The 23,717-nt window shown below is 39.5% G+C and overlaps 1 protein-coding gene across 1 annotated transcript in view; it reads right to left on the reverse strand.

Annotated features, from left to right (window-relative positions):
• The window catches only part of rims2a (regulating synaptic membrane exocytosis 2a), a 1,139,701-nt gene that overhangs the window by 462,719 nt on the left and 653,265 nt on the right, over positions 1-23,717 (reverse strand). Inside the window, exons 10-11 of the mRNA XM_063054936.1 lie at positions 8,550-8,649; positions 7,781-7,904 (exon numbers count right to left, since the gene is read on the reverse strand). Coding sequence (XP_062911006.1) covers positions 7,781-7,904; positions 8,550-8,649 — 224 coding nt within the window. The remainder of the gene's footprint in view (positions 1-7,780; positions 7,905-8,549; positions 8,650-23,717) is intronic.

Genomic DNA, 23,717 nt, shown 5'->3' on the forward strand with positions numbered 1-23,717 from the left:
TGGTAACGAGGTATTTAAAAAAAAATAAACCAGCGATGCTACCTATCTTTTGAAGCACAGCAAAACGGTTGAGTTAAAAAAGAAGCTCAGTGAAAAACAGTTGAATAAAAAAGTGGTGCAGCACATGCTTCTTTTGAAGTGAAGACATGGTCAAATTTAGGATAAGACAGCAAATAGAAGAATTCGCAGGTTCATAAACAATGAGCACCAGGTGACAATAATCATAAATTTAAGAAAGAGCAGAAATGGCTGGCTACATCAGAAAGATAAACAAGTTTTATTGCACAAAAGACAACTGGAATATGTACACTGAATGGATTGAGCAGTAAATTGAAGCAAATGAAATAGCCAGTGAGAAGTGAGAACTGGTTTTGCAGAGTCCACTGGGTTTAAAGGCACGCAGTTTGTTTAGATGCTTGACTGCTCCAACCAAATCAGCTGACGTGAGCTCTGCTGATATCATGAAAGTTATGCAGGTACATTTAGAACTGAGAGTACTGTTGATGGCAAAACACTTTAGGTTTCATAAGCGGAATATAAAGGAAGTCAGTGTAAGTGACTAAATTCAAGAAATTGTCTGAGCTTCGTCAGTTCAATAATAAGCTTAATGATGAACCGAGGGATCGCTTAACCTGTGCAATCTTACAAGAAAGCATTCAAAACAGTTCCTGACTGTATCGCAACTTATATTTAAAAGAGCAGTTGAAATAGCTGTATCAATGGAAACATCAGGCAGAGACGGAACTGAGTTGTAGACAGGAATGAAAGTGAGCATGAACAAAATTGCAATGTCTAAGCTAAAAAGGGCCTGGTCAAACAAATTGTGTCACCACTGCTAGGTGCTCACGTGCATCAGACCAATGCAGATTTAAAGGTGAAACTTGCAGAATATGTTACAAATTTGGAGACATACAAAGAGCATGTCAGGCAGACAGAAACAAATGGACTGCAAAGGGAGCGAAAAAGCTAAAAAGCCAACTTGCACTTTCAAAAAGAGTACTAATCTGAATGCTCCAGATGAAAAATCTGACCATGATGAGAGTGACACAGAAACTGGATAATCTTGAGATTTACATTGTGAAAACTAACAATAGGCAAGCAATATTGCTTAACCAGAAGTGAACGACAAATTACTTAGAACAGAATTGGACACGGGCTTGGCTGTTTCAGTCATTCCAAAAAATGAGCTTGGATAGCATTTCAAAGATAGTAAGCTACACCCTGCAGATATCCAATTAAGAACTGAGACTGGAGAAAAGATAATTCCTGTGGGAATGACATTCGTAGCAGTAAAGTACAACAACCAACAAGCTACATTGAGCTTGCATGTGGTAAAAACAAGAGGATCAGCATTGTGGGGTCATGATTGGCTGAGATAACTACAAATTGATTGGTGATCCACCTACCATTTGCATGTCTGTAATAGAGTCAACAGAAAGTGAATGAAGAAAGGTACTGGATGATGCCAGAACTGTCTCCATGCTGTACACCATGAAGCATTGCTGAACAGTCGGAAAACAGGTGTTGGTGACAACCTCTGTGCCTCTGGTTGGAAAGCATATTGGACTAAGGAAGGACCATACTGCTCAGATGAACCATGAAAATGACAAAAGCAGTGTCTGACTACAACAGTTTCATAGGGAATGTATCTTAGAAAGCTTCTGATGTGTTAATCAGGCAGTACTTTCCAAATATTGTTTGGTTTTAAGCTGGAAGGGAGTTCAAGAAGCATTAAGAAAGTTTCAAGCATTTGGCTTTTGTGAGTATAAAGAACCAGAATCTTCACTGCATACATTAAGGTTATTGCATGAACTTCAAGTGGTAGACTAAATGCTGCTTGTAAAAGTAGATGCAAAGACAAAAGTAGATGAATGGAAGGCTAAAGGGAAACATGTCAATGAGATACAAAAACTGAGGATTCGTTAGATGATGTTGTGGATGAGGAAACCAAGAGCAGAGATCAGATTGTAAAGGGAGCAATAGAAAGATTAATAATAGAATACAGTGAAGTAAATGCACCTTCCCAAGATCAAGATGCATGTCCTAGAAAGAAGAAAAGGGGATAAAAAGGAGGATAATATAAGTGCTATGGAAATGGAAGAGGATAAATGAGACCTAATTTCTTGAGAAATTAACAAATTCAGGAATACTCATAAGAAACTAGATGAAGAAAAAGGAAGGTGAGAAAAAAAAAACATGAAGTTGAAAAGCAGCAAAACAAGGATTGAGGCAGATCTAGAGAGCTGGTAAAAGGAGAAAAAAGGTTCTCAGAGCTGTCAGAACCTCTTCCTGCCATCAATTACAATGACCGCAGAGGAGGCCCCAGAACCTGAGATTGTTTTCACAGCCACAAGTCTCATCTGTCAAGCAGAGTGACACCCCTTGTTGAAATGCATTCTGTATTGAGTTGGAGCTTATAACCAAGCAGGGAGGAGTAATGTGTATTTAATGTTTCAGTAATATTGTAAATATATTGTTTAAGTAAGCATTCCTTATTTATTTAAATAATTCATTGTGGGTTATATGTAAAAGTACATAAATGACAAACATCATCATACATGTGCATCTCGTTTAAAGTAAACAACAAGCTAAGACCCATTCTCCTGGGCTCTCATCTTTTTCTTCCAATTAGATTTTATGTTTGCAAGTTACAAAACATAACAGAAACTCACACGGTTCATGCGAATAGAGCTCCAAGTTCTAGAATGCCCTGAGCTGTAATCATGTCACGCTAACCATTACTCTATTGTAGCATCTGGAACAGGTAGGGCTTACAAGCTGATATCTCCTTAGTCTCTATTATAGATTGTAATTCCACATTTACTTAAGTTGCTGTGATGAGATTTGAATTCTTATTTTTGGATCATCGGCCAACGCTTCTTGCTTAGAAGTCTAGTACCCTAACCATTATGACACCATAGACAAGCATGCCCATTGAGATTCTTAGTCTCATGTGCCCGATCATCTTTTTCCTTAGCTATTTTTGAGAATTCATTTGTAATGTCATGGAGTCAAAGAGCGCACAAACTGGTCCTTTAGCTCATCGCATCTATACCCATTTGTTTAGTTAACCAAACTCTGTCTATCTGCGTTAGGACAAAGTTCAAAATTCAAAGTATTTATTATCAAAGTACATGTATGTAACCATATACTATCCTGAGATTTGTTTTCTTGCGGATATTCACAATAAATACAAAGAAACAATAAAATGAATAAAAAACTGCACACAAATAAAGACAAGCAACCAATGTGCTAAAGACAACAAACTGTGTAAGTACCAAGAGAAAAATAATAATAATAATTAATAAACAAGTAATAAATTCTGTGAAAATGTGTTGTAGTGTCCTTGAAATTGAGTCCAGAGTTTGTGGAGTCTGTATCCCTTTCCAGGGGATCCCAACCTGGTGTTTATGGACCACTTGCTTAGTGGTATTGGTCGAAGGCATAAAAATGTTTGGGAGCTCCTGCTTTACGCCTTGCCTATTTACGCTCCTGTCTGAATGTCTCTTAAATGTAGTAACTGTATCTGACTTCACCACATCCTCTGGCAACAAGTTCCAGATATTAACCACTTCATGTGTAAGAAAAGAACTTACCCCTTAAATCTTCTTTAAAAGCTCCATTTTCTTTCCTTAAACATCTGCCCTCTTGTTTTTGATATCTCAGCAAAAAACTGACTACTCAGTCTATCTATTACTATTTTATAATCCCTCTGTCAGATCACCCTTTAGCCTCCTTCACTCCAGTAAAAACAAACCCAACCTATCCAAGTTTATGTTATAATTATGTCCTACTATGTTTACATATCTGAAATTTGCCAACAAATTTGTAACTCCTTCCTAGTAATCTATAGTCAACTTTGTGCAATATACAGAAACATGGAAAACCTGCAGCACAATACAGCTCCTTTGGCCCACAAATCTGTGCCAAACATGTCCTTACCTTAAAAATTACCTAGGGTTAACCATAGCCCTCTGTTTTTCTAAGCTCCATGTACCTGTGGTTGGGCACGTGGCCAAGTGGTTAATGTGTTCGTCTAGTTATCTCAAGGTCACTAGTTCGAGCCTCAGCTGTGGCAGCGTGTTTGTGCCCTTGAGCAAGGCACTTAATCACACATTGCTCTAGTCTGTGCGAGGAGTGGTGCCCACACAGACTTCCAATCTGCGCCTTGTAGAGCATGAAAATGCCCGATGCAGGCCTCTCATGGTCTGAGTCGACATTCCCCTCCCTCCGATGTACCTATCCAGGAGTCTCTTAAAAGACCCTATCATATCTGCCTCCACCACCATCGCCAACAGCCCATTCTACACACTCACCGCTCTCTGCGTAAAAAAAACCTTACCCCTGACATCTCCTCTGTACCTACTTCCAAGCACCTTAAAACTATGCCCTCTCACGTTAGCCATTTCAGGCCTGGGAAAAAGCCTCTGATTATCCACACGATCAGTGCCTCTCATCATCTTATACACCTTTATCGGGTTACCTCTCATCCTCCGTCACTCCAAGGAGAAAAGGTCAAGTTCACTCAACCTATTCTCATAGGGCATGTTTCCCAATCCACGCAACATTCTTGTAAATCTCCTCCGCACCTTTTCCAAAGTTTCCACATCCTTCCTGTAGTGAGGCGACCAGAACTGCGCACAATTCTCCAAGTGGGGTCTGCCCAGGGCCCTATATAGCTGCAACATTATCTCTCGGCTCCTAAATTCAATTCCATGATTAATGAAGGCCAATTCACCGTATGCCTTCTTAACCACAGCATCAACCTTCGCAGCTGCTTTGAGTGTCCTATGGACTCAGACCCCAAGATCCCTCTGATCCTCCACACAGCCAAGAGTCTTACCATTAATGCTATATTTTGCCATCATATTTGACCTACCAAAAGTTATTATTTCCTTTAATATCTTGATCAAACAGATCTAATCTTTAAACATTCTGACATAACATGCTTCCTTCACACAAACCTATCAATCTCATTTCTGGATTTTTCTTCATCTCTATTCTTCACACACAGACTGTTGTGTATTTAATATTTAAGTAATGTTTGAGTAATCTTGTATATATATTGGTTGATTAAGCATTCCGGTTTGTTTAAATAATTTATTATGGGTTATATGTATAAATATGTGAATTGCATACGTCATCATGCTACCATGTGATATGTGGGTGCCTGGCTTAAAGTAAACCCGAAGTTAGACCTGCATTTCGGACTCTTGTGTCTTCCTTCGAATTAGTTTAATGTTTTGAAGTTACAAACTAACACAGACACAATCCATAAATTGCTTTCTTCCCAGTCACAACCATTCTATAACTGCATAAACACAGTGTAGCTCAGAATGATTGGATCCCATTCCTTCTCATACTTAGGCAGGTTCCTTTCATAGTAATTGCAATATAATTGCAGTTGCAACTTTTGACTGTCATCTTGTAATGACACGTGAACCGAGAGCTGGGTTTTTATCTTTTATCCATGCAATAACTGATCTATTTCAGATTCAGATTATAGGTTTATTTATCATGTGCCCATTGAAACATACAGTAAAATACATCACTTGCGTTAACAACCAACACAGCCTAGGGATGTGCTGGGGGCAGCCGAGGAGTGTGCCACACATTTTAGCACCAACATAGCATGCCCACAATGCTTTGCAAAACAACACAGAACACAACAAGCAACAAAACAACAATAAAATAAAGTACAAACAACAGGAATTCTGAAGATGCTGGAAATTCAAGCAACACACATCAAAGTTGCTGGTGAGCGCAGCAGGCCAGGCAGCATCTCTAGGAAGAAGTAGTCCTGATGAAGGGTCTCAGCCTGAAACGTTGACTGTACCTCTTCCTAGAGATGCTGCCTGGCCTGCTGCGCTCACCAGCAACTTTGATATGTGTTAATAAAATAAAGTCCCCGCTCCTTCCTCCCACCCACCCTCACACTCAGACTGTCCTCCAACCTTAGGACAGGCCTCCAGTCTCCAGGCTTCAGCCGTTGAGCTTCAACTTGCTGGACTTCTGATTGACCTTTGGGTTCCAAAATTCAGTATCAACCCCAGGACTAGCCAGTGATAGGGCCCCGAACTCCTCACATGCTGAATGACCAGCCCTCGTGCCTCCTTGTGCCTCCTGCTTGCATAGACATCCAACTTGGGACCCACCAAACTAGGGCAGCCTGACACCTACGGATGTCCTTTGTCACCCATCCACATCGCTGGCCTTCAAGCATGGAACCGAGGCCTATGCTGCACATGACCTTTATCACCCTCCACATCGCTGGCCTTCAAGCATGGAACCGAGGCCTATGCTGCACATGACCTTTATCACCCTCCACATCGCTGGCCTTCAAGCATGGAACCGAGGCCTATGCTGCACATGACCTTTATCACCCTCCACATCACTGAAGATCGAATGTGGAGCAGGAGTGGAGGCCTGACCACTAGCTCACCACATCTCTGTCCCTAAAGCCTAACCTGACCTTTAAGTTCCCCATTTCACTGTCCCTAAACCCTCATCCGACCTTTATGTTGCCAACACCATCCCTATGAACTTAGTCTGAGCCCCAAACTCAATGGAGCCCACAGACTGCACCATTTTGAGAGTAAAAAAACAAGCCCTATGCATGAAATTGTTTGAGAGTTCTTTGACAACTAGCTGAACTGCATCTTCGGTTTAGTTGGTTGTCAACACTTTCAAAATAGTTGAATGTTTCTGTATGTTATGGGACTATTTAAAGCAATTAAATAGACTCAGGCTCATATGTCTATTTAAATGTCGCATCTCCGTAATTTTCGATCCCTGGGTTCTTTTAGGAGTTCAAGAATGAGTGGAAAGTTGAATTCCTTATGATCTTTTACTTAAAGCTTAAACAAAGGACAGATACTAAGCAGACAAACTAACAGTGATACAAAGCAGATGAGAGATGATCAATTAAAGATATTTAATATATTGAATAGATTCAATATGATGCTTTTGAAAAGTCTATCATATTTATACTCAAGGTAACAGGAATTCCTCAGATAGAGATAAGACAAATGGCAGCAGCATTTCAAGATGGTGGCTCACCAACCCCTACCCGAGAGCATGTGGGGAAAAGCAATAAATGTTGGCTTCATCAGCAATGTCCATATCTCAAAAGTAAATACAAATAAGCAAAAATAATACAAAGTTAACATGCATTATAAGATAAATTACTTACTTTGGGCTTTTGCAGCTATTCATTCCTCTTCATTCAAATGGAAAAATAAACTATCTATTCAGTGTCTAACCTCGTACAAGGTTTTCAGCTGGATTCTCCATGTAAGTACCAGAATAATACCTTTACTTCACTGGTGAATCTAATTGTGAGCCTGAAATGGCTGGCAAAGAGCAGCTAGCAAGTGTTCATATATGTCCAAGTAGGAATCCCTATCATTTTGGCACCTATGCATGGGATTTTTGGAATACTCTGCAAAATTTAGGCCAGTACTATACACACCTGCTTAAATAGACCGCAATATTTAATAGTTATTAAAAAAAATAAGGTAGAGGGAGACTTTATTTGTTTTGCACCTCCTACCCAAACACTGATTTTTAAAAAATATGTTTAATCCATTCAGTCAATGGCTTCAAGTACTCCAGATCCTTATGGTTTTCATTTAAATTTATTTAAATTCAGTGATGAAGAATCAAGGGAACATACCTTCAATTTGTTGACATGTGCACGTTCACAAAATTGTTCTCTTAAACAATCTGAATTTAAGTGCTAGAGTTTGGAACCATTTTATATCAAATAAGAACTACTCACCCAATAGGCCTGGAAACCAGCAGTTCTACTTGTGGCTCAGGTTTAGATTCGAAAATGATGTTATACACCTCTTCAAAGGTAGCTCCTTGTAATGATCTACCATTCCATTCAAGTACTTCATCACCTAAAAACATCACAATAATGCAGGTGTGGATGGAAGCATTAACAGACAAAGAACAATTTGAAAAATTACTTTATTTTGTTTAGTTTATTTGACTGGCTTTGGCACAGTATTTTCTAAAACAAGGAGTACTTGTCAGGTTTCATAAAAATGAAAAGGTTAACCAACTGACTGATCAAAAATTGTAACCAATTTAATATCTTTCCTAGAATCAACTTATCTTATTACATCATATCAAGAGGAAACAAATGATTATTTGCATCTTTCCAATTTGTACAATTTTCTCTCTTGAAAATAATATTGCACAAGCAATGGTCAATCATAGGTACAATCATAGTTATTAATCTGACTGATTTCATTGTTTTGACACTTGAACTTGGATTTTTCAAAACACTCTTAGTCAAAAGCAGAAGTTGGAAGAAGAACATCATAAAATCAAGGGGTGCTTTATTTTGCCACAATCTTTTCACTTATCAAACTCCTACACACCATTTGTATCATCTATGTTTAATTCATATGTATAAGGAGACACTTCAGAGATTTATGCTGGTAGGAGTTTGACTGTGAAATAGCAATCCAAGTAACATGTAGGCAGCAATAAAAGAAAGACAAGAAATAAGAGAAATTAAATCTTTTTATTAAAGGTACCTGCTCTAAGATGCCCCACAGTGTCTGCTAAACTCCCCTTCTTCACCTTGGTAATGAATGCACATAATCTGCCAGATTCAGTCATCTTTCCACCTACAACCTGTTCCAAAAAAAAAGTCAAAGAGAAAGAACATTATTATATCAAATAGTCCACTTAACAGTAAATTCATGTAAAAGTATTTTTACCGAATCAGTACACCTTGCCCATTTCAAATCATTTCTGGTTGAATAACTAAGAAATTGAGAATAATCATAATTTGGGCATTGTTTGGATACAAACCTCATATTTTTTTGTTTTCGTTAATTCCTTGCCTTTGCCTTTTTCACTTGCTCAGACATGAGTAGAGCTAACCACTCTCTGCTATTGATAATTGACAAACTTTGCATCTTAATATGGATCATCAATACTGTTTTCTGCTATGTGTAGAATTATATCACAATTTTTCAACAGATTGAAAGAGATTAAGATTTTAAAGTGCAATTTGGAAATCGTGTCTGCTATTATTACTATTGTGGTATAAAGCAGTAGTTCTCAAACATCTTCTGTTCATGGCCCGCTTGTGACTTTCACCTACCTGTGTGACTCCTTCCATTTACCTCTGTGAATAATGATTTGTGCATGGTCAGACAGGGACACAGATAACGACTGATGTGCCACACCATCCTTATTCTCCCCCACACCACACACACACATCGACTGAGTTGTTTTGCTGTCTCATTTGCAGCATCTGCATATTTTCCCATTCATTTCATTCAGGGCTCCGATTACATTACATATAATTCATTTCTTTTTTATTTATATAGTTTAATGATATTTTATTAAAATGGTATATGTATCATGGCCCATTCAGAAACCCCTGTGGCTCCCAGTTTCATAAGAACATAAGAACATGAGAAATAGTTGCAGGAGTAGACCATCCGGCCCATCGAGCCTGCCCTGCCATTCAATAAGATCATGTTTTCTACTTGTAGCCCCTATAAAATCCAGCATGGCCCCTGTTGAGACCTTCTGATATATAGCATGGAAGGAGGCCCTTCAGCCCTACTCTTCCATGCTGATCAGGTTGTCTTCCAGGGCTGGTCCCATTTCTCCACATTTGGCCTATATCCCTCTAATCCCTTCCAAATGTCTTGTAATTGTACCCACCTTCAACACTTCCTCTGGCAGCTCACTGGAAATTGGAAATCCACTGAAAATCCCAGTATAATTCTTTTGGCTACAGGTAACACTGTCAGAACATGATTTCCCAGTGTCAAGTAACAGTTTCAGAGTAATTTCAGTACACTGTAAAGTACACCCAGTGGCCACTTCATTAGGTACACCTTCTCATTGATGCAAATATTTAATCAGCCAATCATGTAGCAGCAATTCAATGTATAAAAGTTTGCAGATGTGGTCAAGATGTTCAGTTATTGTTCAGAACAAACAGTAGAATATGGAATAAATGTGATCTAAGTGACTTTGACCGTGGAATGATTGTTGGTGCCAGACAGGAGTATCTCAGAAACTGCTGATCTCCTAGGATTTTCATGTGCAACAGTCTTAAGAGTTTACAGAGAGTGGTGTGAGGAACAAAAAATAAATCCAGTGAGCAGCTGTTCTGCGAGCAAAAATGCCCTGTTAATGAGAGAGGTCAGAGGAATTGGGCATACTGGATGAAGTTGATAGGAAAGCGACAATAACTCATACAACCAGACATTACAACAATGGTGTGCAGAAGAGCATCTCTGAATGCACCACACTTCAAATGCTGAAGTGGATGGGCTACAGTAGCAGAAGACGACAAACATACAGTCAGTGGCCACTTTATTAGACACAGGAGGTACCTGATAAATTTCCACAGAGTGTATGTGTCGCTGAGGAGATTTTAAATGAACTTTTTATGCCAACAATGAGACAGTCATTTGCTTTTCTTCTTGGGGCTGACTAGTTGTGATGAAATACTTCACTTTCCTAGAATCTGTCCCTTCATAGGCTGTAGATTTTAATGATTTGAGTCAAGAATTTATAACCGAGAAAATTCACCAGAAAATCTAATTAATAACACTGCAGTTGTAAGTTTTTTATTGCACTTGTGCATATATGTACTCATGCATATGACAATAAAGTTGAATTTGGTTTTGACAACTATTTCACTACAACTTCAATGGCAAGCAGAGCTCAGCTATTTTGGAGGGCTCTATTTGCTACCATCACACCAGTACTCTTTCCTTCTCAATGGCATGGACTTGAGCCTATTTATTCCTGAAGAAATACATAGGTTCGGAGGTACAGTAGCATGTCAATGTAATGTAACACCCTGGGAAAGGTTTCACTGTTAACATAATGGTCTTTCTGTAGAAGCAGTGTTTGGGTTATGTTTAGAGATAACAGGTTCTTTGGAGCGTGAGCCGCCCAATAAAGGGAGTGTGTTTTTTGTGTCGTGTGCCTGACACTGGGGTGAGCTGGGTCTTTTGTTCAGCGGGAGATGCAGGGAGAAGATGCCAGAGAGAAGAGGCCGTAGAACTCGACCCGGAGTGGGGTCATGATAAGACGAAGCCCGTGGAGATTGATGGAGGATTGGCGAAAGGGAAACCGTGAGCTCCAACTTGTGCACATTAGACTGTTTCATTAAAATGCGCCTTTCTTTTGTTTTTTCTTGACTAACTCTTTAGTCAGATTAAGAATTATAAAGCTAAATCATTTAATTGTATGCGGTGTACTGTTCGTTATGTCATGGTGCTGATTTGTAACAGGGTAACGAACCACACAGCACCCACACAACTGGGGGGAGGGGGGTTCTGGTGGGCTTGCACCTTAATCTCCTACGTTTGGCGGGGTCGGAGAATGTTTCCCTAGACGACTGAATCAGAGTGTTTCAGTGATGATTAGCAATATGAGAAACATATTTAGAAGTACCACTGAGGTAGGAAAGGAGGAATGAATTAGCTCTGGAAAAGTAACTCAGTAAAGGAAATAGAAAGTTGTAAGGAAGCAGGATAAACAGTAGAAATGTTAGTGAAGTACAACTGAAATCAGCACGGAAGAGAAATAGATGAAGTGCAACAAAAGCAAAAACACAATCATTTATAAACATGAGAAAGTCTGCAGATGCTGAAAATCTAAAGCAACATAAACAAAATGCTGGAGGAACTCAGCAGGTCAGGCAGTATCCATGAAAATGAATAAACAATGAATGTTTGAAAGATTTAGGAGTTACTGGGAAAGGTAAGCAGAGGCCTTTAGGAAAAGAAGGATGGGAAAAGGGAAAACATGATCAGCAGGAAGGGAAGGTCATTCCTAAAAAATGGATGGATAGAATGACATGAAATAATTTGAATAGGACCCATCCAGATTTTCAAATTTGGGGTTCTTGAACCCCGCTTTAAAAGCAGGGATTCCTTAGGGGATTTGAAAGAGGCAGGGTATAACTTGCATTAAGAGGACACCTCAATGGGAAGCAAAAACAGAACAAGATCTAGCAAAATACTAAAGGATGAGAAAGAAATTATCACCAAAATTTGAGATTACAGCTATCAATTCTCCCATGATGACAGAAGAGCTTATTTAATTTTACTTTAAAAGTGGTGGAGAGACATATTGTTCTTCATAGGCAGTCACTCAAAGTTTTGTAAGTTCTGAATTGATAGAGCAGGTCACTGTAGAAACCACAGAATCTTCCAAGGATGGAGAAGGAGAGCTTGATAGAATAGAAGTGATGTGTTCCTTCTGCATGGACTTGGGGTTCTAGGTACCAGTGGATCAGAGATTCAGTGGGGATGTGGAAAATTTCAAGGAGGCTACAAAGCCATCCTTAAATCTTTTTTTTTGTCTTCCTGGTAATCTTGGTGCTTGGAAGAGAGTATCTGCTTTGGGAGTAGAGCATCACAAGAACACAAGGGTACAAAATATGAGGAGCAGGGCTGGGCCACTTGGCCTTTCAAGCCTGTTCCACCATTTATTATGGTCATGGCTAATTCATGCCTCGGTCTCAGTTCCCCTTATCCCTGAATTCTTTAATATTTTTCAAATATTTATGTACCTACAGTATATCTTAAACATATCTGATTATCTGGTCTCCACCATCCTCTGGGGCAGAGAATTCCAGTCATTCACTACCCTCTAAGAAAATAAATACCGCACACCTCATTTTCATCTTGTAGCCATGTGCCTTTGTTTGTTACTCTCTCACCAGTGGAAACAGCAGAACATCTCCCTCGTCAAGCCCCGTTGGGATGTCATATGTTTGAATAAGATCACCCTTCAATCTTTTAAACTCCAAGTATTACAAACATGAACTGTCTAACCTCTCTTGATTGGACAACCCTCTCATTCCAAGAATTAGAATAGTGAACCTCCTTTGGATTGCTTCCAATGCTACTATTCTTTTTTAGGGAAGGAGACCAAAACAGTGCACAGTATTCCACGTGTGGTCTCACCAACACCCTGTACAACTGGAACAAAATTGCCCTATTCTTAAACTTTGCAATTGAGACTGACTTGCTATTTGCCTTCTTACTTATTGGATTTGCCTGCTAACTTATTTCTATTCATGTTAGTAAACCTAGATCCCTCTGAATACACTCATTTACAGTCACTTACTATCTCCGCATTTTGTAATAACATGGTTTTGAATCCTCTTAGCAAAGTTCATAGTCTCACACTTCCCCACATTGAACTCCACTTGCCAGGGATTCTCCCATTCACTCAATCAAACCTGCTAATAGATCTATTGTAAAAGCAATTCTGACCTCAGTGTTGGCCAGGATGAAGACTGTGACATTGGTTTATTTCTGCTTATGATTTTGAAGGACTTTATGGGAACGGCATTGGTGGCATTTTTCCAGTAGTTTGAAATGCCTGCTGCAGGTAGATGAGGCGGGCAAAGCAGATAGGAGGGCAAGAATTACGGCTACCCGGTAGATCATGAATTATAGAAGCAAGGTTTGAGATCTTCACCTTCAGGTATCATTTTCTTCAGTTAACCAAAGGCTGTGCTGGTCCAGGGATGGCAAAGGTCTGTTTCATCATCAAGATCTGTCTTCACTGGGAGATGCTACACACACAAAATGCTGGAAGAACTCAGCAGGATATGCAGCATCTATGAAAAAAACTACAGTCAACGTTTCGGGCCGAGACACTTCAGTAGGACTGAGAGGTTTACTGAGGGATGACTTTCTTTCCAGGGGTCTCACTATTAACCTTTATTGTCCTGTGACTTGGACAGGTTTGTGAATGAACTTCACCTTGTGTATAATATGTATAAGTCTATCCTCTCATATGCTTCACAGAATGAGATACCAATAGGTTGGAGCTTAGTTCCGAGCACATGTAAATACAAGCAAAATCTGCATATGGCAGGCCATCTTGTAATCAAGGCCACCTACAATAAAGGAGGCATCCTACTGTGGTCATTATAGACTGGTCCCCTGCTGTCTGCCAGAGGGAACTATGTCAGAACATTCCTTCCTAACTACTCTTTCCCAGTTGCCAAAAATAATGTACCAAAACAAGATCACACAAACTTCAGTACATTCATAAGTAAATTAGATACAGTTTATGAACTAATATGTCTTTTTAAATAATAAGGCTTATCAGATTTGTAGGGACTCCTCATTCAGTTATGTTTAATGTCATTGAGGGTACACCCCAATTATAGAAGCAACTAAGCACTTTTTAAGAATTCTATCTAAAAAGGAAATATCTTCACCCTTTGATAAACTAGCGAAAAAATATTTGCAGATGATGGTGTTTGTTGCAGAGAATATGTAAGGCACGGAGCTCAGTGATATTCACACCGCTGGAGGCTGGCAGCTGAAAATTGCTGCAGTACATGCATTGTACATTAACCTGTGACTATGCAACCAGTTATTGGCAGTATGACAGTTACAAACTGCCCTCGGTGCTGCTTCTTACCCTTCTGCAGATGGCTGGTGTTCTATAGACTAGCCTGTATTACTGAGAAACAGACTCTACATCTTCAAGAGAAGATATACTGGCAGTGTTGGCGGAGACATCTTATGACCTAGAAGATATTCAAGAATGCCAGCACAGGGAGCAGAGCTGTCTCCACAGTTTCAGACTCTGCAGTAGAGGCCTTGGTTGAGGAGTTGCAAACTAGCAGAGATGTTCTTGTTCCGTGAACCAATTGGGAAGGACAACTTTGACAGAGTAACAGCTGTGAAGACCTGATGCAAAGCTGTAAATATTGAATGATCTCAAAGGTGTGCTCAAGGCGTTGTCACAACAGGAGAATCATCCAATAACATGCACAATACTGCCCAGCCCTTTTGTTACAAAAAGCAACACCCTGAATGATTGTCCTTCTTCCCCTCCCCATACTTCCTAGTCTGCCTTCTTCCCCCTTCCTTTCAAGGCCTTTTGGATAATGAGGAAAGAAACCAAAAGGTTGCAGCAGCATATAGATCAAGTAGAAAGTTTAGAGAAGCATTGTGGAATCAGTATCAAGTGATACATCTTGGAGGATCTCAGCCCAAAATGTCAATTGTTTATTTCCTTCCATTGATGCTGCCTGACCTGCTGAGTTCCTCTAGCATTTTGTGTGTATTGCTCTGGATTTCCAGCATCTGCAGAAACTCTTTTATTTATGTTTGAAAGAGCACTCATACTGAAAAATCGCAACCTCTACTATCCACTGCAAAGCACTCTGGAACCTGACCATTCTCTCTCCTATTTGACTTCCCGAGATTGTGCATCCGTATTTCATGCCCAGTGTGAGTTCTCTCCATTTGTCCATTCTGACTGTCGCAAGAGCACAGAAACATGAGTCAATGATTTGCAATTTCAGTTCACACTCAATAGAGGTTTTTCCGGTGATCTGCTGTACCTCAATAAATTCAAAAAATCCCTATTGTTCTCTAAATATCAGAATGAGAGATTAATATAACAAATGTAGAAGCTATATTGCTTCACCATGTAGTATTCTGCACATCCGTGGAAAGTGTTAAAGTAATTGAAATGGATCATCATATTGATGCGATACAATTAAATGCACACTATTGTTTTTTACTTCTTGAGATTGCCTTTCAGCTAAAATGGATTGACCAACTACTACAATGGAGCGTTATGTCATTCTTCCGAAGTGCTACCAGACCACTGCTGCATAGTTGAAAACTTTCACTCTGGAGGATAGCAAATTAATGCAAATGATGCTGAAATCTGCTCAAAACCTCAATGTTAGCTACTGTAGTCCATTATGGATGGTTACAGGTGTGATACATTTTCTCAGTGTTACTGAGAAGATTGAGGTGATAAAATGCCATTGGGTCCATTGTGTGCCTTCTCCACAGCCAATGTAACCCTTTCTTGGTTCCACATAGAACCCTGCATGAGGTTGCAGCTGGAATCCTCCATGCCTTAGGTCCCAGCAGATTCAGGAACAGTTATCACCCTTCAAACATTAGGCTCCCGAATCAGTCTAAGTTCACTCACCTCAACTCTGAACTGATTCCACAACCTACAGACTCACTTTTAAAGACTCTACAACTCATGTTCTGAGGATTATGTATGTATTTTCTTGTTTACTTGTTAGTTATCTGTATTTGCAGTCTGTCTTCATTTGCACATTGGTTGTTTGTCAGTGTTTATTTGGGTTTAATTTTTCATTTATTCTATGGTATTGATTCTACTGTGAATGCCTGCAAGGCAATGAATCCTAGGATAGTATATGGCGACCTACACATACTTTGATAATAAATTTACTTTGAACATTTGAGAATCTTCAGCTTGCAGTCTCCAAAATGAGGTTCACGCTCCCTGGTTCCCTTGCCTCTCTCTCTCAGCTTTGGCATACATTGAAGTGGAGGACTGATATGCAAATAACTGCATGAATTTTCAGGAAGAAATATTGGCATCCAAACTACTTCTCCCTTGTAGAAGTGTGCAGACAGAAATAACGTTTGCTCTATCTGAAACTGTGATCCTAATACATTGAGAAGAATAGGTGTAATAATGTCATGTCACTTCAAATACAGACTTAATTAACTCCAGGTGTGCAAGTCAAAGGAGCAGGTTGGAGTCAAAGTGAACATTATAAAAATGCTCCACATTTATATAGAGCTTTATTTAATGTCCTAAAACAATTGCTAGTCATTGAAATATTTATGAGGTAAGTTTCTTACAATGGAACAGCCAATTTACATGTGGCAAGATCCCACTAACAAAGATTAACTTAATTCTCATATGTACATCAAAACATACAGTGAAATGCATAACTTGTATCAAATCAAATCAGCTGGGCAGCCCACAAATGGGAAAATGACCAGATTATCAGTGTAAGTAAACTAAAGTCACAAAAATTGCAGCTTCTGGATTTTTGAAATAAAAACAGGAATTGCCAGAAACACTCAGCAAGCCAGGCAATGTCTGTCAATAGAGTAACAGAATTGATGCTTCAGGGCAAAGACTTGCCATACCCTCCTCATCAGCATTGGGATGAGAGAAAGGAAGCTAGTTTTAAATTGCAGAGAATGTTGGGAAGGGGTGGGTAGGACAACAAGAGGTAAGACTGGACTTGCTATGGGGATAAGTCTTAGATTCATCTAGCTGACAGGTTAATGGAGGCATGTAAATAGAGAGAGAGAGAGAAAGTAAACAAAATCATTAAGAAAGTTATAATTCAGACATAGGGGTGTAAAATCTGTGCAAAGCTGTGGATATACGCAGGGGGTCAGGATGTGCGAATAGAGGCAAAGAAAGTAAACTCATCCAAGATCACAGGTGGTTGACTGAATGCAGGAAAGGCCAGTTCTAACATAGACATGGTAAGCAAGTTACCCAAAGTTGTACGGTCTGCGTCTGAAAGGTTGCAAGGTAACCAAAGGGTTTGGTTCTTCAGACCTCTGTTGGGCTTCATTGTATCAGCGTAGGATGCCACAGATGGGTCAGAGAGGGAGTGGGATGGAGGATTATAGTGTCAGGCAACAGGAAGCCCAGGACTGAAGCGCCCCAGAAAGGAGCCACCCAATCTAATATAGAAGAATATACATTGTGAACACTGAATGTAGTAGACTAGGTTGAAAGAAATGCAAGTTCATCATGCTTAACTTGCAAGGTATGTTTGGTTCTTTGGATGTGAGGAGGAGAAGAGATAGAAGGGCCACCATATTCACTCTGTACTAATAATCAAGTTTCCAAACCTGGGTGTGTACCTTCCTCTGCAACTGGATTCTTGACTTCTTTATTGGGAGACCACAGTCAATGCTAATAAGTAGTAACATCTCCTTGCTATCAACACAGGTGTATCTCAGAAACGTTAGCTCAGCCCACTGATCTCCTCTCATTATTCTCATGACCTTGTGGCTAAGAACAACTCAAACACCATCTATAAATTCACAGATGACACCACTTTTGTTGTGGAATCTCAAATGGTAACAATTTAGGAACAGCTTTTTCTCATCTGCCATCAAATTTCTGAATGGTCCATGAATCCATGAACACTACTTTGGATTCTCTTGGATTCTCTCTGTCCTGAAGGTTTGCACTATTTGTTTGTAATTTATAATTTTTTATGTTTTAGAACTGTACTGCCGCAAAAGGAGAGACTTGATGTAATCTGTCAGTGATAATAATTCTGATTCTTTCTGAAATGCAGGTATTACATGGGAATGTGACCATAGGAAGAGGGTGGTAGAACAGACTAGGGAGTTACAGCAGGAACAGTCGCTTTAAAAGGCTAGAAGGGGAAGCGAGGGGAGATGTGTCTTGTTGTGAATAAGCTAAAACTGAGCCACACAGAATCTGTAACCAGGAAACATAAGAGTCTTTGTTCACACAGCAAACCTTCAGGAGACAGAGAAAGTCCAGGAGAAGCCAAGAGAAACTCACTCTCCTGACACAATGTTTTAGAATTCTCCAACACAAAGATAACAATAAAGTATGAATTGTTGTAATTGCCTACTCAACTTTAACATTTTGAATATAGTCAGGTAAATTTACACAATTACATATTTACAATGGCAACACATCCTAAAAACTGCTTTGAATATTCAGTACTAGTGCCACTTCCAAAAGCGTCTGAGTACAAACTCCAGGTACAGAAAGTATATCCCTGTTGTTACAGTGTCAAAGGATGGCTCCATGAATATACAACTAACCAGAAGGTTAAATGACAAAACAGATTTGGCCTCATCTGTGCCTTAAGGGGCAGGGATGCAGTGGTAATAGCAGGAAACTCCATCTATTGCTTTTCTCTATATAGTTTCAACGGGACAGTATCAGAATGTCCCACACCCAGTGATCAGTTTCAGTAGCCACAAGTATCAGTTGGAAGTTAAATTGTATATGGGTTTTATTTCTTGAAGACAGGTTCTCATTTTAGTTAATCATCAAGCATGTATCATGAACATTTTCGTGGTATGCAGGATCTTCTGAAGAAAATTAACCAGCACATTCTCACCTCTCAAAGTGAACTAGAAATGGTCTTTACATAGATGTTGACCTCACAAGGAATGGTCAAATCTCAAGAAAGTATTAAGAAACAACTCCAGGTTTAACCAATATTCAGCTGAGTTCCCTTTTATGCCTTAGCATGCCCACTTTCCTGGTGGCATCTTTCAGACCTAATCCACTCGGCCTGAGAGGTTTTTTAAAGATATTTATGTCGAAGAGAAAAATTGTATTCAAAATTCTGTTTCAAATATAAGTCCAATACATAAAAAACTTGAATTTTTTTTGCAAGACTACAGTACAAAGGACAAATCAAAACAAAATCTTAAAGATGAGGCACACTAAGTTCTTCTAATCATGCAGCCTTCCTTGTTCCTGTGATATAGAAAGAACAAATTTAATAATAATTGTCAAACTGTGTTTGACAATCATCTGAATACCCAGTATCAAGGCTGAGCCTTGGGGAAACGAAGGTGTAAATGCTGCTGAAGAACTTCAGCTCACAAATGGGTGAGTTCAAATTCTAATTCTCGTATAATTTTAGATCTGTACAGAATCTAATTAAGTCCTTTTCCTGAATTCTGTATTTTCTCTATGCCCGTTGCCAATCAAATCTCCTTTTACACAGGAACATAGAAAATCACTTTATTATTGAAGTTTTATTGATTCCCTGTTAGCATTATCTATCCTTAAATGATATATTGCTCTGTGAATGAACTAAGTCATTAAAAAATACTAGTGCCCAAGAGACATATCATCACATTGAGAAGCAAATTTTCAAGAGTGATCTCCCAAATGTACTAATTTGAATAAATTCGATCACATCAAGGAGTTCCTAAACTGGGATATATCAAAGATGAAAGATATTGGACAGGATTCTCTCTCCTAGCCCGTATTCAGTCTTAACTAATATAGAATAGATGTTTTGAATTCATTTAAGTCCAGATACCATCTCTTGTGTGATTACTTTTAGAGATAAATTTACTTCTTCAATGCTTATATCCTCTTAAACAGTAACCATGATACAGCAGTTGGGATGATATGTTGAAGTTGCATAAGATGTTGGTGAGACTAAATTTGCAGTATTGTGTGCAGTTTTAGTCACCTACTTACAGGAAAGATATCAATAAGCTTGAAGGAATACAGAGAAAATTTATACAGGTGTTGCTGTGACTTGAGGATCTGAGTTATCGGGATAGGTTGAATAGGTTAGGACTTTAACCCTTGGAGTACCAGAAGAATGAGGGAGATCTTACAGAAATATACACAATTATAAGGATTATAGATAAGGATGAATGCATGCAGGTTTTTATTCTTCTCAAATTGGGAGAGACTACAACTACAGGTTATAGGTTCAGGATATATGTCTAGGATACAAAAGTGCTGGTTGTTGAACTGTAGTTTGATGGACTCTGGATCAATAGATTCTTTGGTGCTTCTGCTGTGGCTTGCATGGTCTGGGGGTTGGGGGGGGTCAATGCTTTGCTGCTGCTTGTGCAAAGGGAGGGGAAGCGGTGGTGGGGGGCTTCAGGGCTTTAATATTGTTCCATGGGGTTTCTTTGTTTTGTAGATGTCTGTGAAGACAATGAATTTCAGGTTGTATACCGTATACGTACTCTGATATTAAATGTACTTTGAAACTTTGAAGATGAAAGGTGACATATTTTAGAGGAATCTGAGGAGGAATTTCTTTAATCGGGGTTGGTGCAAGTGTGGAATGTGCTGCCAACAGAAGTTCTAGATACAAAGTTCAATTGTAACATTTGAGAGACATTTTGGATGGCTACACGAATGAGAGAAGTATGGATGGCTATGATCTGGATGCAGGCGGAAGACCAGACCATTATGGACTAGATCGGCTGAAGGACCTATTTTTGTGCTGTAGTGGTCTATGGCTTTATACCGTACAGATACTTGCATTGCCTGATTTGAACTCTACTGCAGAAAGTGGGGAAAGAGTTGTGAAAAAATAGAAAAATAATAAATATGTTTGGAACTCCAATCAAAAATGAATTACAGCTCCTCACTTAAACAAGAATGGGCTGTACATGGATCTAAATCATACTTAGAGTGGGGATGTAATGGGTTGCTTTTTTCATCATTTTCTCTTTACTGTAAATCTACTCCAAATGTGGATGAGGAATTTAGGCAAGGCCAGCAAACCAGTTTATTTTCTCAACCTGCTGACAGGGTGTAATAAGGTTTGTGTGAATCAGCACCATTCAGGGAGCCAGACATCAGTAGGGAAATAACTTGTCAGCATAATCTCTCCTGATCCACCTCAGTCCCCAAGCTTCTAAGTGGATTTCTGCAGATATGAATGCACGAGTAATTACTTCAATAGATTACAATATATTATGTTGCTGTCAGAGTTATGCTTACATATGGACCAAATCAAAGCTCGATCAGAATTTAATTGTTTTAAAAAATGTCAGTTGGCTAATTTTTGTGTTTATACAGCTATTGTTTTTGGAGCTAGTTACAACTTTTAAAACCTAAATTTGTCTGCATCAAGCCGAGTAACCATATTAGGGAAAGGATATTTGGTGTCTTGTTTCGTGTGTCCATTATTAGTATAAAACGTGCCTTTACAAGTACTTGAACTTCAGAATGTTTTAAAACTCTCAGAATGTATGGATATTGAATGATTTCCCCTCCCCTCCAAAAAACAATAAAACTAACCTATAAGGGTTCTAAAATGAAGGCGGCATGGTAACATGGTGGTTAGCATGACACTTTATAGTACAGCTGACACAAGTACAATTCCAACCACTGCATGTAAAGAGCTTGTACGTTCTCCCCATGACCCTGTGGGTTTCCTCCAGGTGCTCTGGTTTCATCCCACAATCCAAAGACGTACCGTTTGGTAGGTTAGTTGGTCATTGTAAATTGACCCGTGACGAAATCAGGAGATGGCTGGGTGCCACGGCTCGAGGAGCCAGAATGGCCTATTCTGTGTACCCCAGTAAATAAATAAATGAAATTCCTGATTCCACTATTTCATTGTAAAGTAATTAGTAGGAGAACTTCTTAACATTGTAGAGACACTAATAAGTTAACGTTTCCTGTTGTAATGTTAGGAGCTGCATGAACTCAATTCTTTTCCTAGATGGAGAAAATGGAGGAAAGATATTGGAGAATTCTCTCATTGCTTTGCGTCACAATGGGGGGGGGGAGTCGGCATGGCAGCATAGTGGTGAGTGTGATTCTACTGCACTGCCATCCATCCTCAGTTGGGATTCACTCCCCATTGTATCTGTAGGGAGTTTGGGGAGGCACACTAGCATAGTGGTTAGCACAATGCTTTACAAAACCAGTGACCCGGGCTCACTCCCCACCGCTGTCTGCAAGGAGTTTGCATTTTCTACCTGTGATTGTGTGGGTATCTTCTGGGTATTCCGGTTTCCTCCCACAGTCCAAAGACATACTGGTTGATAGGTTAATTGGTCATTGTAAATTGCCATGTGATTAGGCTAGGATTAAATTGGCGGATTACATGGCTCAAAGCGCAAGAAGGGCCTATTCCACACTATATCTCAATAAATACATTTTTAAAATGGATGTTCTCCCTGTAACAGCATGGGTTTTCTCCAGGTGAGGGTTAGTGAGTGGTGGGCACTCTATGTTGGTGCCAGAAGCATAGCAACACTTGCGGGCTAGTCCCTGACACAATCAGCACTGATTTCATTTGACACAAAGGTTGCATTTCACAGCATGGCTCAATGTTTCGATATACATGTGACAAATAAAGTTAATCTTTAAAATCACTTAGCCGGAAAGTGGAGGGGTGGTATAGGTATCATGATAATATTTTAAGCTGGTGCTTCTAGCAAGGGGTAGGGCTGATGGAAGTGTATCTTTGGCCAGATGTGTGGTACACATGGGTGCTGACTCTCGTTGGACATGTAAAGTTAGGTCAGGGGTTCCCAACTTTTTTTTATGCCATGGACCAATAGCATTAGGCAAAGGGTTTGTGGGCCCCAGGTTGGGAACCTCTGGTTTAGGTAAATTAATATCAATATCAATAGTGGGTGGCAGATATCAACATGAGAGAAATAAACTAAAGAAGAATAATCAAAATGTATTGATTTAGTTATTTACTTACTGAGATAGAGCGCAGAATATGCCCTTCTGGTCCTTCGAGCCCTTCGAACCACCCTGCCCAGAGATCCCCCATCTCAATCCTCACCTCATCATGCGACAATTTACCAGGAGTGATTAACCTACCAGTCGGTATGTCTTTGAACTGGGTGAGGAAACCGGAGCACCCAGAGGAAACCCATGCGATCACAGGGAGAACGTACAAACTTCATGTAGGCAGAAGCGGGGATTGAATCCCGGTCACCTGTACTGTAACAGTACTGCGAGCTAACTACGATGCTAACGTGGTGATATTGGCATAATCTAAAATGCACCAGAACATTCTAAGCACAAGAGATTCTGCAGATGTTCGAAATCTTCAGTACACACACACACACACACACACACACACACAAAATAAATGTTGAATTCATCAAATCAGGCAGCATCTATGGAAAGGAGCAAACACTCAATGTTTTAGATCAAGATCATTCATCAGGACTTCTTGGCTTGAAATGACAACTGTTTCTTCCTTTCCATAGATGATGCCTGACCTGCTGAGTTCCTTCAGCACTTTATGTGTGTACCCCGAACATTCTCCCAGCCTTCTAATGTCCTTTCATGGCAAGATGGCCAGTGGAATCTATGGAAAATGATGATTTACAGTACATTTTAACTTTTAGAATTTGATCAACTACTCT

Source organism: Mobula hypostoma, chromosome 1 (genome assembly GCF_963921235.1).
Source record: "Mobula hypostoma chromosome 1, sMobHyp1.1, whole genome shotgun sequence".
NCBI classification, from domain to species: Eukaryota; Metazoa; Chordata; class Chondrichthyes; order Myliobatiformes; family Myliobatidae; genus Mobula; species Mobula hypostoma.